General features: G+C 38.5%; 2 protein-coding genes across 3 annotated transcripts in view; both read right to left on the bottom strand.

Moving 5' to 3' along the window:
- Nucleotides 1-1,774, bottom strand: part of COPB1 (COPI coat complex subunit beta 1) — a 36,682-nt gene extending 34,908 nt beyond the window's left edge. The window contains exons 1-2 of one of the 2 annotated variants that reach the window (XM_059070569.2): nt 1,589-1,774; nt 736-887 (exon numbers count right to left, since the gene is read on the bottom strand). In XM_059070569.2, coding sequence (XP_058926552.1) covers nt 736-826 — 91 coding nt within the window. In that variant the 5' untranslated portion in view covers nt 827-887; nt 1,589-1,774. The remainder of the gene's footprint in view (nt 1-735; nt 888-1,588) is intronic. The other variant, XM_067038188.1, reaches the window with a different exon arrangement.
- A 3,753-nt stretch (nt 1,775-5,527) lies between these two features.
- PSMA1 (proteasome 20S subunit alpha 1) overlaps nt 5,528-19,437 on the bottom strand; it is a 119,755-nt gene continuing 105,845 nt past the window's right edge. Inside the window, exons 3-12 of the mRNA XM_059070573.2 lie at nt 17,659-18,126; nt 16,297-16,341; nt 15,750-15,851; nt 15,526-15,629; nt 13,551-13,639; nt 12,856-12,926; nt 12,607-12,736; nt 11,076-11,155; nt 7,399-7,509; nt 5,528-5,894 (exon numbers count right to left, since the gene is read on the bottom strand). Coding sequence (XP_058926556.1) covers nt 5,838-5,894; nt 7,399-7,509; nt 11,076-11,155; nt 12,607-12,736; nt 12,856-12,926; nt 13,551-13,639; nt 15,526-15,629; nt 15,750-15,851; nt 16,297-16,341; nt 17,659-17,661 — 792 coding nt within the window. The 5' untranslated portion in view covers nt 17,662-18,126 and the 3' untranslated portion in view covers nt 5,528-5,837. The remainder of the gene's footprint in view (nt 5,895-7,398; nt 7,510-11,075; nt 11,156-12,606; nt 12,737-12,855; nt 12,927-13,550; nt 13,640-15,525; nt 15,630-15,749; nt 15,852-16,296; nt 16,342-17,658; nt 18,127-19,437) is intronic.

The raw sequence follows: 19,437 nt of genomic DNA, 5'->3' as shown, positions 1-19,437 counted from the left end.
TCAAACTGCAATGTTTTAAAAGATACTCCCAAGGTTTGAAGCATAATTTTCCCTCTAATCTGTTTTAAACAGTAGTTATCAGTTTAAGTTAAACTTATTTTTAGTAGTTCAGTCAAACAAGAATCATTATCTTGGAATGTGCACTACTTAAAAAATTTTTGACAGAATCACTCACAAAAAGGAGATACAGTATACACTTTTAAAATTCAGAAATATAGTTTTTGTTTTCTTCTTTGCATAAATGCTTTAAAAATGAAAAGCTTAAATCTTTCTGAAAAATATACATATATCCCAGTGTTGATCTAACTTGTTCAACAGGTAGTGAACCCAAAGAACAAAGTTCTTTTGGTTTTACAAGCTAAGTAATATGAAGTTAAGTGCACAAAGGAATTAAAACATTCAAATACACATTTTCAACCTGTTATCTACAGAGAATTGTCAGCTACATTTAAACAAGACATTATGTTATCTTGATGAATAGTTAAAACCTAAACCAGTACATTTCTTTAGCCCCACCCCACCATGTTATAAGCTAAACTGAGATGTTTTATTTCTAAAAACCAATATTGCAGGACTAAAGGTAACACATTTTCATTTTTAATAAGACAAAGTTCTATTGAAGAGATCCTAAGAAAAAATTAAGACAAAAATTAAGCATTTCTAATTATAAAGGAACTTGAAAAGCAAATGAGCTTTTTATTTTCATTTCATTTTCAAAGTATTATCAAAGTTTACCTAGATCATTTTTTAAGCTAATTTCAGAAGGTGGTTCTGAATCCATTGGCACGTTAATTAACGTATAGCATACGTTCTCAGCAGCCGTCATGGTTTCCGGTTATAGCCAACTCTCGATACAAGATTTAAAGATAACGGATGCCAACAAAAACCTAGAAAAATAAATACAAGGATATCATCACAAGCGAAAAGACAAAACAAAACCAAAAAACAAAAATAAAACCAGTAACTACCGTGATCTTTCTTGTCTTTAGTTAATTCAGTTTGGCTTATAAATGTTAAAGTATTAGAAGGGGAGTATCAATCTATGTTATGTTGCATAAAAATAAATCCTGATATATTAAAAAACACACACTTCTCAGCCTTGGCCTAAGGTATATTATCTCCCACCGCACGATCCCGCCCGGGGTTCAGAATACTGTACTGCAGAACTAAAGCCCACAATACCGTGACAGCCCCCCAGCCCATCGCGATATAAAAGTGATTTTTAAACGTAATACACAATCTGAACTTCTGAAGTTTAAAGAGCCCGTGCACGAATACTCTGCTGAAACCTTAAAGAGCTTTAATGCGTTCATCCGTGGGACACTTCCCCGTCCCTTTCCTCCTGCAAAGCAAGCCCCGGCCCGAAATGGCGAGCCCCGGGGCCCTAGGTCGGAGAAGACCCCCGGCCAGTACGCAGGCCGAAAAGGGGTGTCCCGCCCAGAGCCTTCCAGTCCCGCGTTCCACTTCGCCAGGCCCGGACGCTAGCGGCCTAGTCGCTCCCCTTCCGAAGCTTCCCGCTAGAGCGCGTTCCTCCACCTCTGCCCAACCCAGGACGACTCTCCGAGATTAGGGGCTGGCGGCCCGCTACCTGACTCCAAGGGGCAGCGGCTGGGGAAACCGCGGGACCGTGTCCTCCGGCTCCAACCCGCAGCAGCGGCGGCGGACCAGCAAAGTCCTAGGCTGACGTGGAAGGGGGTGGGGAACCGACCCAGGCCACAGCCACCTTAGCCCCTACGGCAACTCAGAGAGGACACTCATCTCCGCCCTGCGTCTGCGCGCTGCGAGTACGTCGTAAGCATTTCTAATTCTAAAAGAACTTCAAGTCTCTTCCTCTTCTCAAGCCCTCGGCCGCTTTAGGCCAAAGAGGGAAGTGGGAACACATACTCAAGTTTTCCCTGCAAGCTTGGGTTAAGCGTTGAGGTTATTTAAACGCTACTTAGAAATTGTATTTTCTTCCAGAAACGGAAACAACCAAGAAGTGCTTGCACAGAAAGGAAAAACATTTTACAGAGCTCTGTGGCCCACTGGCAAAGAACGCTAGACTGGGAGCTGGAATCCCTTTTCTAGTTTACCCACTAATAAACTGGGAAAGTAGCTAAATACAATTTGATAAAGTAATTTCGGTTCTAATAAGAGACACTGGATTATATGAAGATCCATTTCAGTTCTTAAGGCTGTAGTCTGAATCTCCGCCTCTGCAGTTAGGCTGGAGTTGCTTGAACATCACAGTCGCACTGGTATGATTTCTGGTCCTTATTTAGTAACGGTCCCTTTCATGATCCTTTACAAGCACCTAAATTTTTTTAATCCTTAAAGGGAGACTGACAGTCACTGTTTTAAAAGGATTTTTACCTGTCTCCAAAGACCTAATTGTTACAGCTACAATCAGTCATAGTACCTGTTGTTTTGTCCATTTAAGGTTCCACGTACCCCCCTCCCCCAAAGAGGGTTTTCTGGCCAATTATTAATAAAGTTTTTTTTAGAAACCTTAAACAAAATACTGTGAATACAAAGAGGTCTGACAGAACCTTATTAACAGGCTCATCTCAAATAGGGAGATAAGAACACAAATAGTGCTTCATCTATCTAGAATCCAGTTATTTTGAGATTTCTTCTTTCCGGAACCATCAAGCAAAAAGTAAATTCTTTGAAAACCCAAAATATATCGCAAAGGCCACATGCTCCTCAAATCCTGTACATTCATTTTATTAAAACTATTTTTCGTGAGATAATTGTAAAAATGACGTTAATACAGATATCCCATCTTCACCTAGTTTCTTCCAATGGTAAAAAAATCTTCCATAATTATAGTATAATATCAAATCCAGGAAACTGACATTGATACAATTCACTCCTCATTCAGATTTTACCAGTTTTACATGCAATTTTACCATGTTTAGATTTGTATGATCACCACTGGTCAAGATACAGAAGATTTCCATTACAAAGCTCCCTCCTGCTATCTTTTTTAATTTTAATTTTTATTGGCGTATAGTTGCTTTACAATGTTGTGTTAGTTTCTTGCTGTACAGCAAAGTGAATCATACATATATCTACTTTTTTTTAGATTTCCTTCCCTGCTATCCTTTTATAGTCACAGCCACTTCCCTCCTTAACCCCTGGCTACTACTACCCTGTTCCCCATCATTATAATTTTGTCACTTCAAGGATGTAATATAAATGAATTATAGAATATAACCTTTTGAGTTTGGCTTTTTTTTTTCACTCAGTCTAATTCCCTTGAGATCAACCCAAGGTATGTGTACAAGTTGTCCCACTTCTATCTTCATTTTTAATATGGAATTTTCACAAATGCAGTTATCTGGTTCCCAAGCCCACTTATCAAGAAGTGGCAATCTATCAGCATGAAAAGAGGACCCAAAAGGCATAAAATCTAGACTTAGCAATAAAAAAGCTCGGCAGTTTGGGTCTGCGCTGAAAATTGTCACTGGCAGTGTATATATATTATTGTATATTCTGAAATACAGAGCTTGTTGAACAGATATCAGGCTCTTATACAGCCTAATTCTTCCTCACTTGTTATAACATGAACTTTGTTTTGGGACTTATTTTTACTCTAGCATGTAATTATATCACTTTGAACACTTTATTTTTATTTTTTTATTGGGGGTACAGTTTTACAATGTTGTGTTTGAACATTTTTTAAATTATAAATTGAGAGCAAGGACCTGTCATATACTAAGAATTGAAAATTCTAGATGTCTAGAAAATCAAGGCCTAGAGAAAAGGGACTTGCCCCCAAGATCACAAAATGGTTAAACACTGAAAAAACTGGGATGAGAACCTGAATCCTGTCACCTACTTTACTGTCTCTTATTTTTAACTATACCAGTTCTTCAAAGACGTACATATAGATGCCTAATAATTTCAAGTGAATTACATGTTATCTTTATATTAAAGTGATAGGCTTTATGAGGACATTATTAGGAATTTTACTGTTTATTTAATACAGACTAAATGGAATGCCTGAGTATAACACACTAGATAAAACATGAAAAGGCATCAAAATGAACTCTCTACAGATAATGGAATTGAATCTTATCAGGGTGGGGAAGATTTTAAGTTCTAAAGTCAGTGTGTCAGACTAAAATTACATATTGAAAAAAAAAATTACTAAAATTGCCCCCAAAGTACAATACAGATCAGTTTTTTTTTTTTTTTTTTTTTCGGCTGAGTGCCAGCAAAGTAATTGGTTTACATTCAGGGAACAGGCACAAAAATCTCCCTCTCTCTCTCACACACACACACACACACACACACACACACACACACACACACACACACACACACACACACACACACACACACACACACACACACACACATTTAAACAACAGAATTACTCAACAAAGACAGAGGCTCACACAGTGAAAGGCACATGGGAAGGGAGACCTGCTTGAGGAAAGAGCAAATTATGGAAATTTCTCACTTATACTCCCTTGCCCAGACTATAAGCCAAGTCTGAAGGCAGGTAGGACTCCTTCTTTCACTGTTTTGTGTTTGTGAGTTACATATCCTTGATGCGACTACATTGTAGGTCAAATGGTACTGGCGGCCTTGTGGCAAGCTCAAATGGCAGACTCTTGAGGCTGATTCCAGAGGGGAGACCAACATCTCCACATTCCTGTATTTAGTCAGAGGTCATTCTTTCAACAAGGTTGCCAGTTTCTCTTACCACTCTCCCTTCAAAAAGTCACACAGAGATTTAAACCTACTAAGTTTCACATAAATCTTCCCACTAAACCTTCACAATAATTCTCCAAAGGATTTTCCTAAGGGAAGGCTAAGTAAATTGCTCAAAGCCAATAGCAGCTAATTAGAGAATTAGGTCAAAAATCCAAGTTCCCTATCTATAAACAAACTGCTCCTCTCTAGAAAGATATGAATCTCAGAAAATAAAATAATTCTTCTAGGCTTCTTAGCAGCAAAATTCTGGATTACTGGCTTTGTTTTTTAAAACAGATTTCCTCGAATTTCATTTTGCATGATCTAAGATAAAAATTGTACTGCAACATTTACATACACAGTTCATAGGAATAATGGAAGGCAGCCTAAAGATTATGGTGAAGTAGGGCTGGGCAGGATAAGAGGAAATGATGCCTTGGGATTAAATTTCCCTTTTGCTATTTTTGCAATAATTCCCTACACTGAGACCAGACCAGAGATATCACTACTGCCACCTGCTGGTTAAAAGAAAAATCGTTCCTATGTTAACAATCTTCCTACTATTGTTAGAAAGTGGTAGTTTCTTAGGTTTTAATCAGAATCTTCAGGGTTGAACCCTAACATTTGTATTCTGGACCAAATTTCCATGGATTCTCATGCAGCTAGTCCATACACTGGGGCATTAGTATAAGGCTGTTATAGATAAGAGGTAATATTTTTCCTGTCACTAAAAATATGGCAATTTAATTTGGCAAACATGGTGACCACACATGATGACACAGCTGTAATCTCAGACTACTATTTAGAGTTGAAGCTGCTTAAAAAGCAAAACACCAATACATCAGCAGGTGAAACAATTTTATTTCACAGTTGTCTTTAAAACCACAAAGACAATATGTTCTTCGTATAAAAACGTTAGTTCAGATAACTATACTTTCTAGAAAATGATCATAGAGACGCTCTTAAAGAAAATGCACCCCATTATATGGTTTTGGTGAAGTTGCTTGGAAAAAACTCACATCTGGACTGATTCCTAAAACATACCATTCCACCATTCTGCATCTTTTGGTTCAAAGTATAGGTTATTGTCATCAATACGTGTTCCTGCATTCTTACATGTATGATAATACATATATAGACTGGTTTATCATTTAATGTTCCATTGGTTCATCAGCCTTTTCTGCAGGTTCATCAGCAGGTTGAGTAGGCTTAAGAGAGGAAGAAAAAAGAAAATATGTAAAGAGAACACTTGACCAATATATATTTTTAATCATAAACATTACGTTATAAAAAAAAATTTATGAGAAAAGGAGTTAGGAGACATTTTGGATACTCAATTTTGGTTCATTGTCCTATTAAAATTTCTGAACAAAGAGTTTTTAAAAAATAGATACAATTTTACAGTTCTGAAAACCTAAGCATCACTGAACAATTCCAGCATTTCTCAAGAATAAAGGCTTTCCTTTTATTATCACTACTAGCCTTAAAATACTGGCACATTTTAGACATTCTTTTCCTCTTTAGCACTAATGAACACAGCAAAAATATTTTCAAACAAAGCAGCTGTGTGGTACTCCACTGCATTCTTCCCAACAGTGCTGGTTCTTACCAACAGCAGTTAAATAATGCAAATCTTGCTCCTCCAAATACCAACAAGTTAAAAAAAAAAATTCATGCTGTAGAAGAAATTCATGACAGGTTTTTTTTTCAATTACACAGCTATCAAATAAGCATCTACAAAAGCAAATGTGTACTCTAAACATTCAACAAAAAAAGGCTAGTATTTAACATGAGATTCACCAATACTTCTTGATCCTTTTCTCAATATTTGTGAAGAGCCAACTTAGTTTCCCAGGCTGCTCCCCAATGAATTTTCTCTCAGTTCCCAATCTGGTAGGATCTTGGCTGGCCCTATGACGTGTTTTTTTTTTTTCCCCAGTATGCGGGCCTCTCACTGTTGTGGCCTCTCCCATTGCAGAGCACAGGCTCCGGACACGCAGGCTCAGTGGCCATGGCTCACGGGCCCAGCCGCCCCGCGGCATGTGGGATCCTCCTGGACCGGGGCACGAACCCATGTCCCCTGCATTGGCAGGCGGACTCTCAACCACTGCACCACCAGGGAAGCCCCTATGACTTGTTTTAACCAACAGAATGTAAAGAAGTGATGCTGTGCCAGTCCTGGGCCTCAGGCTTAAGAATGCCTGGTAGCTTGCACTTCTGAGTTCTTGAACTTTTGCAACCTCTGAGCTGCTACCCTGCTAGAGATACTCTGGTGAAGGAGAGACCCTGAGACTACATGGACAGAGGCCCAGCGATCCTAGCAGAGGTCCCAGCCTTCTAGCTGTCCCTCTAAGATACCTACCAAGTATGAGTAAAGAAGACACGTGAGTAAAGCCATCTTGGATGTTCCAGCCCCACTCCCTCAACTGACTGGAAAGTTTGAGAGACCCCAAATGAGATGAACAAAAGAACCATCTAGCTGAGCCCATCAACCCACAGAGGTGAGAAATTGCAATAGGTAACCAAATCACCCTTTTTGTGTTTTATGGAGATCACTGACCCCTCAGTATTTTACTTTAGTCAGTTCTTAGTTTTCCCACTGCCACATGAATTATGAGCCTATCTCAATAATTAAAGACAAAAGTGGTAGATTTACACAGTCATGGTAGGAACAACAGAACTAAAGTCTCTTGCTTATAATTAGTTATATACCTGTGTCTTTCTCTGTGGTCTTTCTTCAAGACCTTCCAGGAATGGAGACACATCATCATCATCATAAATCGTAAACTCCAAGTCTTTACCAACAATTCCAATGGAAACATTCTGAGGGGGAAGAAAAAAAAAAGGTAAAAATTAAAACTCAAGAGAATTTAGGTTGGAAAAATGCTTATGATAAAATGTTGGATGGAAAAAAAGCAGAGTAAAAATTTATATAGCACTTGAATGAGACTTAAAAAATACTTAGGGAAAAAAGGAAAAAGAAAACTACTAAACTTTTGTGATTTGCAGATTTAATATTCACTTAAAAAAAATATATTTATCTATTTATTTATTTGGCTGCGCCAGGTCTCAGTTGCGGCATGTGGGATTTAGTTCCCTGACCAGGGATTGAACCCAGGCCCCCTGCTTTGGGAGCATGGAGTCTTAACTGCTGAACCACCAGGGAAGTCTCTAATATTCACTTTTGATAATCATGAATAATTCCAAAGGTCTGTGTCACCAAGAAATTTGCAACTTTGTTCATAATGGGAATGCTAAGACCAGTGTGAGAGAACAAACCACTTTGCTAGGAAGTAATCCTAACTTCTAAGAAATAATCAAATTTGTTTCGTGTGTAAGTTAAGACATGATAGTTCTTAGGGAAATAAATTTTGGGTTCTAAAGTGTTGAATTTAGGGAATTGGAACTATGTTCTACATGGAGAAATTAAAAAGCAATTCTTAAAGTGTTCAGTGAATGCTAACACTGCAAAAGAGGTCCCAGAAGATTAAAATTTCAGCAAAAACTTGAGGCATTAAGGATATATAGGGCATTCTCTATGATTCAGTAAAAATGTGAAATCAGGAAGCCAGATACCTGAGCAAACTTTTCCAAGTTGTAAATGTCAACAGACAACTGTATACCCAAATTTTAAAAGATAGTCATCTTGGAATGATGGCATTATAGGTATTTTAAACAAATTTTTAAAATGTACCTTCTTAATTTTTTTGAAAGAATATTATTTTCATAATAGAAAAAAGTGTTTAAAAAGATTATGCAGGCTATAAAGTCTTCATATACATATTAAATATTAATTATCCATTCATTATAACAAAATGGATTTTATAATATGCTGACTGATCTCACTTTAGTTAACGATCATTAACCTCAAAGAGGCCTTTAGTGGTGGTTGTATTATATGGGTCCCTAGATCATTCAATCTCCCCTTCTCTGGACAACTCTTTCTAATATTCTCCATTCTCCTTCCAGCTTAAAACCTTGCTCCTATTTCACTGAGAAAATAGAAGCAATCAGAAGAGAATGTTCACAAGCTCCCACAGTATCCACTCTTTCCTGTATCTATGTCCCTAGATTCTCTCCTTTCCTGTTACTGGGAATGAATAGCCCAATTTCCTCTCTAAGGCCTACCTTTCCACCTGTGTGCTGTTCAAGGTAATTGGTCTAGCAGTTTTTCTCATTTTTATCTTATATAAATGTTTTTCTTGATACTGGATTATTCTTATACCCATGCAGCAAACCTGCTGTAATCGCTCCCATCTTAAAAAACCAAAACAACGAAAAAACCTTTTTCCACTACATTCTCTTCCAGCCACCATCCCATTTCTCTGGACCCACAACAGAAGATCTCTTCCAAAGAGCTGTCTCCAATTTCTCTCCTCTCAGTTTCTCTTGACTCCTTTCCTATCAGGCTTTTACCCCACCGTTCCATTAAGATTGTCTAGTCAAGTCCCAGAGACATCACTGCTAATCTAATGGTTAATTCTCAGTCCATATCTTCCATCGTCTATTGGCAATTTTTCATTCTCTTCTCTTTGAAAGACAGTCGGCTCCTCTATCTGTGCGTTCTGCATCCTCAGATTCAACCAATCATGGATCAAAAATATTCGGGAAAAAAAAATTCCAGAAAGTTCCGAAAAGCAAAATTTGAATTCGCTGTGCACTGGCAACTGTTTACATTGCAATTACAACTATTTACATACATTTACATTGTACTAGGTATTGTAAGTAATCTAGAGATGATTTCAAGTATACAGGAGGATGTGCATAGGTTAAGATGCAAATACTATGCAGGGACTTGAGCATCCGCAGATTTTGTATCCAAGGGGGGGCCCTGGAACAAATCCCTCCCCAGATTCCAAGGGATGACTGCAGTTTCTTCATTTGCTTTTAAGGATGCCTCATTTTTCAAGTTTTCCTCCCACCTCCCTCGTCATCTTTCTCAGTCCTTTTTGCTGATTCCTACTCACCTCCCAACCTCTAAAGGGTAGAGTGCCCTTAACCAAGTCTTCAAACCTCTTGTCTAACTATTCGATTCTTTTAGAAATCTAATCCAGGCCAGTCTCTAAATGCCATTTCTACACAAAGACTCCAACATTTGTAACTCTAGGATAGACCATTCTCTACCAAACTCTAGGGGGTGAACATCTGATACCTGTTTATTCTATATCACCAAATGGACAAACAAGAGGCATTTCAAATCCTGTTAAGTCCTAAACTAACTGCCAGATCTTCCTCCACAACCCTACCCCAAATAACTGTCTTATCCATCTCAATAAATCATAAATCTCTCCTTCCTCTAATCAGGCCAAAAGCCTGATTTTTTTTTTTAAGCTCACACCCCACAACCAATTGGTTAGCAAACCTTTTTGGTTCTAATTTCAAAACATAAGCAAAACTGAACTACTTCTCATCAGCTCCAACTCTTATGACTCTGCTCTAATCCACCACAATCTCTCACCTGAATTACTACAACAACCTTGAAACTATTTCCACCCATTTCCCCACTACAATCTGTTCTCAAAACGGCAACCAGAGTGACTCTTTTAAAACCTAAATCAAGCCACGGTATTCTTCTGTTCAAACTCTAACAGCCCACTCGGAGTAAAATCCAAAGCATCTACAATGGTTTATAGGACATACGCAATCTGGCCTCCATCACCTCTCTGACTTCATTCCTTCTCTTCTTCTTGAGCACTGACTCTGACACTACCGGCCTCCTTGCTTCAAACACTAGGGACATTCTGGACTCAAGGCCTTTGTAATTATACTCCCTGGAAGAATACTGATCTAGACATCTGCATAGCTCATTCACTCACCTCCTTTAGATCTTTCCCTCAAATTTCACTTTTTCAGTGAGGCCATCCCTGACCACTCTATTTTAAATTATACCCACCACACCTCCTTCCTACACCTTATTGGTCACTCTTACTCCCCTTAACCTGTTTCATTTATCACCTTCTAATATCCTATATAACTTACTTGTGGGTATATTGTCTCTCTTCCCCCACTTGGATGAATGTCCCCAAAATGCCAAGATGTTTGTTATGTTTACTATATATTCTCAACGCCTACTGCCTACATGTGGTAGGTGCTCAATGTATATATTTGTTAACTGAATTAAAAATATGATGATATTCCTACCTCTTGAAGAAATGAAGAATATTCTACCTCAGACATACTGCTTTTATTGCTTTATACCAAAAAGAAATGTTTAAAAATCATTTCAAAATCAGTCCCTTTTAGTGAACATCTTAAAGAGAGAATGAGCCAAGGCAAACAACTCGCAAACTGAAGAACTCTTAAGTACACAAACCTCTATTACTTACATTTATGTAATAAATGATTAAACCGTAATGTTAGTATCTACAATTGGGAAATGTGATATTTACCTTTGTAGTTAGGTCCTGTTCTGCAGGAAGTGTCTCCCGTAAGGCACGCAGACCATGCTTAACCAGTTCATTCAAACTGCCTAAAATATAATAGATTAACAATTATTTCTTAATTCCATTTTCATGCTAGGCTTCTTTTATTTGTCAGCCCTATAGTCTGAAATCATGGTTTTAGTCACATACTAAATACATCATAATACAAAAACCCAAAAGTCTAAAGTTTGGCCATATAATCTTTTAATAATCTATTATTAGATTGTTATTATTTTATTTAATGAGAGGATAAAAATACATGATTTTTGTTACTGAATTTACCCTTTTCTTATGCTAAGTTAAATCAAAATCCTGATTCACAAATGATACAGCTCAAAGTTTCACATAATGTATTCTGTGGAATGCTCACCACTATATTTGCTCTTTATAAAAGGAGCCTCCAACTCCTTGTATGGCCAGTACAACTATCCTTGTGTAGTTCTGGCCCTGATGCCAAGCTACACAAGGATACTACAAGAAAGTAAAACTACAGATTAATATCCCTTATGAACATATACACAAAAAACCTCAACAAAATACCAGCAAGCTGAATCCAGCAACATTTGTTTATATAAACATTTTATATACACACACACACATATAATTTATATTATACACCATGACCAAGAGGGATTTATCCCAGGAATGCAAAGCTGGTTTAATATTCAAAAGCAATGCAATACACCACAATAGAATACAGGGGGAAAAAACCCCACATGATTACCCCAATAGATGCATAAAAAAGCATGTATTAAAATCCAAGACCCTTGCATAAACAAACTACTCAAAAACCCACCCTATCACCACACCTTACATCTTTTACCTTTCTTTCCCATAGCTACACTGACTTCTAATTTATTTATGGACTACTTAATGCAGAATATGTGTGTGTGGCTAAAAATAAGAATCTCAGAAAACTAAAAGTTGTAAACAAAACTTACAACTAGTAGCTAGTACAGTAGCTCTCAATTCTGGCTGGGGCACACTTACTTCAGACCAATTGTGTCAAGAATCTTCAAGGTTAGGGACACATATCTATATTTTGAAAAAGTTCTACTGATGATTCAAATTACTGTGGTAGCCAGAGAAAGTAAAAGCTAGTATGTGTGACAGAAATAATATACACTTCATGGGCTTAATCTTTTTAAAAATTTTTTCTGTAAAGCAGACCGTTTTCTTCATTTAGAATACTGGGGCTTCCCTGGTGGCGCAGTGGTTGAGAATCCGCCTGCCGATGCAGGAGACACGGGTTCGTGCCCTGGTCCGGGAAGATCCCACATGCCACGGAGCAACTAAGCCCGTGAGCCATGGCCGCTAGGCCTGCGTGTCCGGAGCCTGTGCTCCGCAACGGGAGAGGCCACAACAGTGAGAGGCCCGCATACCGCAAAAAAAAAAAAAAAAAAAAAAAAAAAAAAAAAAAAAAAAAAAAAAAAAAAAAGAATACTGTATTTATTCACTACATAAAGACTGGAGGGGACAAGAAAAAAAAATCACTTACACTCCATAAACTCTGACATATGTCTCTCCAAGTAAGTACGAGCTGACTGAGAACGGGCTCCAATGGACATAGCTCTGCAGTCAAAATAGTTAGCAGATGGACAAGTTTGGAAAATGTGAGGGCCCATATCCTACAAAGAGAAGAAAAATACACAACATAATTCTTGACTTTGATTGAGCTAAAAATTAGAAAACTTCCAGTCAGTTTTAAAAAAAATCATTAAAATATAACAATACTCTATGAACTTACGTCATAACCAGCAATAAGCAGCCCAACACCATATGGTCTCCGGCCATATCGCTGCGTTGGTATCTGAGTTTCTTAAACTAGTTAAAGAGCCTGTTCTAACAAGGTATAAAGTACTATCTTTATTTTCAAATTAAACATTATTAACAAAGAACTCTGGTTTCTTAATTGCTGCATAATCCACCACAAGAAGAAGAAAATAAAAGAGAAATATTTATTTGGCTTAGTATTAAAAAATGTTCAGCTATCCACCAAATCCAAAGTGAGTGCTACCAAAATGACTTTCTCTGATGTAAAGAATCTCATTCATTTTGGATATAAGGGGCAAGGATTTGGGGGGAACATCTAGAACCACCAATAAAAAATTTTAAATCTCCTCTAAAAAATGATGCTTAGTTTTTCTGAAATTTGGCTTATCTGTATCTGGAAAATATTAATTGCTTATCTATAAGGGCTGATAAAAGAGCAGCCCAATTTCTTATTTAGACCCATTCTTCCATTGTAAAACTTCCTACAACTCTCCTTCTAAAAATTTTAAACATTCTGCTATTTAAAAGTGACTAACCTTAAAGTTTTCACAATCTTACCCAAGTTATATATTATCATATTCCTAATAAGTAACATAAGGATAAAGTATCAAAACCCTTTAAAGTCCACATCCATAAATGCTAAAATAAATGCATAAATAAAAAGGATACTGCTTCCAATTAGAGACACAAGACGAGACACAGGAAGAGGTCTGTCAAATACAAATCTGGAATCCAAACACTCCTGGCGCATAAAATTACTAAAAAAGAAACAAGAAAAATTAGTAATTTCAAATCACAGAGAGTTATTCTAATCTAAATAATTTCATTTCTTTTTGCTTCCTTCCAGACATTTACATGAATTACATCCATACAAGGGAACCATAAAGACATGGCCACAAGGATGCATTTTTATACCACTCTTCCGTCTAAATTTTAAATGACTAACCTTAAAGTTTTCACAACCTTACTATGTTTATGACTAAAATGTTCCTTAGCTCTAGATAACCTTTGTCTCAGAGCACTTTATAGAATAAAGAAGAAACGGCTGAGCAAGAGAAAAAGAGCAATGTCTCTTCTCTTACCCTTCCCACTGTCAACAAGACAGTGATTTTTTTCTTGAAAGCTGATGAAAATTTCCCCAATAGAACAAATACAAGAAATAGAATCCATAGTATGGCACTGTTAACATGTCCTGCCAACGTTACTTCTATCCATAAGCAGCACTCTAGAGGAGATACCAGACGCTAGACTGTTGAGTCTCACTCTTAAACCTGACAAGATTCAAGCAAGTATAACACAGGGGTAAAGGAAATTCATGCCTAACTATTAAAGCCAAGAGAATAAACAAGAAATGGATATGTACTTTTCTTTCATGCTGCTTTGTCTAGTTTATATGTGTGTCACATCTGATGATCAAATGTTGGCTGCAGGAACCAAGCTACTTGTTCTCTACTTTCATTTAAGTCCATTTCCCAGGGCTGTCTAAAACTGCATTGCCCAATATGGCAGGTACTAATCACATGTGACTAGTGAGCACTGAAAAGGTGGCTAGTCTGAATTGAGATGTACCGTAAGTACAAAATATACATGAAATTTCAAAGATTTAGTACAAAAAAACCAATGTAAAACATCTCATTAATAAAGTTTTTATACTGATTACACATGACATGACAATATTTTGGACAGACTGGGTTAAATAAAATGTTTGACGGCGCAACATATATTACATTTTCAACAGGTAAAAGAAACTGTCACTAATAATGCCGTCACTATACTGCTAACCTAAGAGAGCAGCGGGGCTCATAAGAAAACTAAAAGAATTGGCATTATTATTTGCCCTTAGTGTTTATATTCCTTCTTTCCTTATTAAATCACAGACTTAAGAGATTACTTTTGGCTAACTACCTCCCACCTCCCAACACACACACCAAAAGTCACTGTGTTAAGTGTTCTACATGTTAGGCTATTTATCAGTAACCTTAGAAAAAAAACTAAAAAAATTGAGAGTTTAAGTAACTAGATCAATATCAGACTAAGTGTTAAAAGTGGGGACTAAAGACTGTGTGATTCCAAAGCCCCAGCTCTTCATTTACACAATGCCCCTCAACTAGAAATAATCTTTATCTCCTCTGGTCTCTCACAGAAATATACCTGTTACTCTCCACTTTCTACTTTGTATTATAGATATTCTACTAGATTTTAAGTTCCTAGATGAGATCTATCTCTGATCACTTTTGTATACCTTGCAGTACCCAGTATTGAGCTTCGCAAAAAATAAATGTCAAATGAATACTGATGTATTAAAGAAAGCAAGGGTAGTTCAGCTGATCCTTAGAAACCTGACAAAAGTGTCAAGCTCTTCTCAGACCTGATATCAAATGATATATACTGAGTTATCCAGTAACACATTATTCAATGACTTCTCAAAAGCATTAATATTAATATGATTAATTCTATTAATTAATACTGCAGTGATCAAGAAATGGAATACTTAGTAACTGATTCCAAAGCCATTAAGGTATTCATGATCTTAACTTATAAGCACTCTGGCAGACAACTTTTTAAAATATCTGGATCTTTTCTAGAAATGTAATCAATTATGAATCAAAAGGATGTTTCTTTTGTTTTCCACGATCATACTCACCATAACAATCTAGCATCAGCAGTAAGTCCCGCAATTGAGATACCAATATGGTTATCAACATGGAGAATTTTTTTCTGATGAGCTGCAAGTTCTGACTGTGCTCTCTAAATAGAGACATTATTTAAGACAGAAAAACAAGTTTACAATTTTATTATCTATATAGTGAAACTTACATTTGACAGTTGTTTTCTAAAGGAAGAAGATATATTTACTGCTTTATTTACCTTCAACGCAACCAACACTGCATGGGTTTTCGATTTCAGACCAACTGTGGCTGAACCTTGTTTGACAGCTTCCATTGCATATTCAATTTGATGAATCCTGCCCTAAAAAAGAAAACCAAAATACCTTAGAATCATCTTACAAGATCCTGTTATATATTTAAAATTAGACATCCCCCAAATCAGGTGAACATAGTTAAACTAGGAAACTTGGGATTTCTCTGATGGTCCAGTGGGTAAAACTCCAATGCAGGAGGCCCGGGTTCGATCCCTGGTCTGGGAACTAGATCCTTCATGCATGCTACAACTAAGAGTCTGCATGCTGCGCCTAAAAAGATCCTGCATGCCGCAACTAGGACTCAGCTCAGCCTAAATAAATAAATAAATAAATAACAAAAAAACCATGAAACTTACTTTAATGATACATTTAGGTTTTAGGAAAGTCTAAAGTGATTATATTCCATTTTCTTACTGCCCACAATCCCATAAGTTTCTAAACACATTGCAGCCACCAAAAACCACTTCATAGAAATAGTATACAACATTTTACCTGAGGGCTCCAAACAGTGACATCATTGTCATACTGGTTGCGAAACTGAAAGTAAAGGAAAAAAGACTTATTAATACGAGAACATTACAAATCCCAAATCTTAACAAGCTCTATCATTAAAAAATGTTCTTCCATCTGTTTTCATCTAACATTAACAAAAGACTGTTATTGCAACCTCATTGGAAGATTATTACTATACTCAGCTGCAAACCAGTCTTACATTTACAAGGAGCTAGTTGGGTAGGGGAGAGCAAATCTAGATGGGACCTATCCTCTCAACCTATCTTCCAATTCTAACACTGTCCATAGCACCCGCTTTAGGTTCAGTCAATTACTGAAGTTCCTATGTGTCCACTTGCCTTCCTATCTTTGCTTATGCTCTTCCCTTATACCAGACCTTAATAAATGGTCAAAAGCATTACTTTCCCTAAACTAGCTCAAATGTCTACCTCCTAAAGTCTTCATCTTTTCTCCCCAAATCCCAAAACATACTCCCACCAGTTCTTTATCTACATGTCCTTTTCTACTTTATAATACGATTAGGGACATGTCTGATTTATCTTTGAACCTTCACTGTACTTAAAACATTCATACTGAATGAATGAACACAAGAATGTCCCCAGAAAGTTAGAAGTGGACACAAATAGCCACAGCGACAAACCCATTACTGCTTTAAGGACGGTATTAAAACAAGTCCACCAGCACAGTACTCAGGAGACTAATCATGGGGGTGAGCAAGCTGAGGGCTTGAATGGCAGACATAGGTCTGCAAGCCCTGAGCCCTATTCCATCACTGGAACCCTGATGGAACCCTGATTCCATCACTTCTCCTATCAGCTTCGGTTCACTCATTTGTAAAACTAGGTGACTGGACAAAGTGATTGAAAAGGGCCTTTTCTGATCGAGCTCTGAGGGAGAGATTACAGAGGGACCCACCTGGAAAATGAACGCGGTCCAGGAACCCAAACCCTGGGGTCAAGTCCGCACTTGGCAGTACAGGGAGATCTCAAGTCCCCATTTTCCCTTTCTCCCCACACAGAGTACTAGGGGCCTCTCTGGACCGCTCGGAATCTACTCGACTGAAGGAAACTGAGGGGCGAACTCGGCTAGTAGTCCGAGGAAGTACTGTTCAAGGCCCGGCGGAAAGCGAAACAAACCCCGGGGAAAGGCCGCACCGACTACCGACCTCCGCTCTCCCGGCCAGGCCGGAGATGCTGAATCACTGCCTGAAGGCTCCCCACGGCTAAGATTCCCATGTCCCGTGGCCTCGGGCCGCTCTGAGGATGACAGGCGAGGCGGCTCGCCAACCACCAGCCAGCGGACCTCTGCCCAAACCCAGGCTGAGCTCGGAATCTAACTCACCATGGTTCCGGCGCGAGGCTGGCTTCGGCCTCCTGGAAACCCGCGGACCGAACAGCGCTGCCTAAACTTCCGCTAGGCGATCTACAGAGAAGTCTGCGGGACTTTGAAGGCGGTGGCGCAGGGTAGAGCAGTCTATTCCAGAGATATCGATAGGCTTCCCTCGCTTCTCCGCCCTCAAAGCTCTCAGCCAGCTCGGGAGTGGGCGGGGCCTGGGAAGCTGGAGGAACCGAGATTGGCGGGAAACCCCGGGACAGGTGTCCCCGCGGGAGCTAAGAGCCGCTAGGCGGCCACTACCAAGGCGCCCTTCTTGGGTCCTCAGTGAAGTTACCTGTGTGTTGCAGATTCCCGCCAGTTTCTCACCGACCCGGCCAGATGCACCTGAGACTCCGGGTGAGCGAGTGTGCGGCTCAACCTGTCCTTCACCGTCCACAGAGATGTGGGGTGTTGTGTAGTGTGAGAAGAACGAGACTGCAAGAAAGGCCACAAATAATGGTTCGTTTCTCTGTGTGAACCATACTCTTCCTCGAGTATCTTGTTTATAGACATGTTTTTCTTTCTACTTTGGAATCCTTTTCCCTACTCCTTGGAGAACTCATCTTTCTTTTTTTTTTTTTTTTTTTTTTTTTTGCGGTATGCGGGCCTCTCACTGCTGTGGCCTCTCCCGTTGCGGAGCACAGGCTCCGGACGCACAGGCTCAGCGGCCATGGCTCACGGGCCCAGCCGCTCAGCGGCATGTGGGATCTTCCCAGACCGGGGCACGAACCCGTGTCTCCAGCATCGGCAGGCGGACTCTCAACCACTGCGCCACCAGGGAAGCCTGAGAACTCATCTTTCAAGGCTTTGTTGTCATTTATCACTCTTTAACATCATTATTGGTTCCCTCCGCCTAAGAGACTTTGAACTCTTCAAGGGCACTAATGTCTTTCTGTGCCCTCAAAATCAAGCACAATGCCTGAAAGATTAGGCTACTAAGGGAAAAAGTGGACATTTTCTTACAAGACACGTATTTTCTCTTTTGTGAGCCATCTTTTAGTAAGTCCCCAAATGAAATAGTTTAGGACAGCTCTGCAATCAGCTGCCAACCTAACATTTACCGACTGCCAATAATGACTTATTTTCTTTATAAAGAAGAAAGGATGAGTACCTAGACTCAGGAAAGGTAAGAGTTGAGAGGGTCCTTAAGTATCTAAGCTTTACAGATGAAGTAAGAGACTCAGATCATTTAAGTGATTTGCTCAAGTTCCGAGCAGTTTAGTACCACACTCTTCTTTTTAAACCCTGTCACTTGTATAGTTTGGACATTTTTTCCTGTTAAACATTTTCTAGGTTAAACGTGACTCCCTAGTATTCTGCATTGTGAACATATGATACTTTATTTACCCAAATCCCAATTGTTTAATATTTAGGTTACCCTTCTCCCAAGCAACTCATTTATGAGCTGCTTGACATATTTTTTGTGTGTACATCTATACTCCTTTAGAATAAATTCCTGAAAATGGAATTGTAGGGTCAAATGAAATGGGTATTTCTAAGTCTTTCATAGAAAGTGCTAAATTGCTCTCCAGAAATGTTTTACCAAAATATATTCTCAACAGTAGTATATGAGAGTGCTCCCCTTCTTAAACTCACCAGTACTGCTTGTTGTCATTTTTCAAAATCACTGTTAGTTTAGCAGATTGAATTAACAGATTGTTTTCTTTTGTTTTCACAGCACCTAGCATAATGCCTAGCACATATTAAGAGCTTAATAAATAGTGTTAAATGAATTATTAAATAAAT

The sequence above is a fragment of the Kogia breviceps genome, chromosome 7 (assembly GCF_026419965.1).
Source record: "Kogia breviceps isolate mKogBre1 chromosome 7, mKogBre1 haplotype 1, whole genome shotgun sequence".
Classification (NCBI taxonomy): domain Eukaryota; kingdom Metazoa; phylum Chordata; class Mammalia; order Artiodactyla; family Physeteridae; genus Kogia; species Kogia breviceps.
This window is presented reverse-complemented; position numbering and strand designations above follow the sequence as displayed.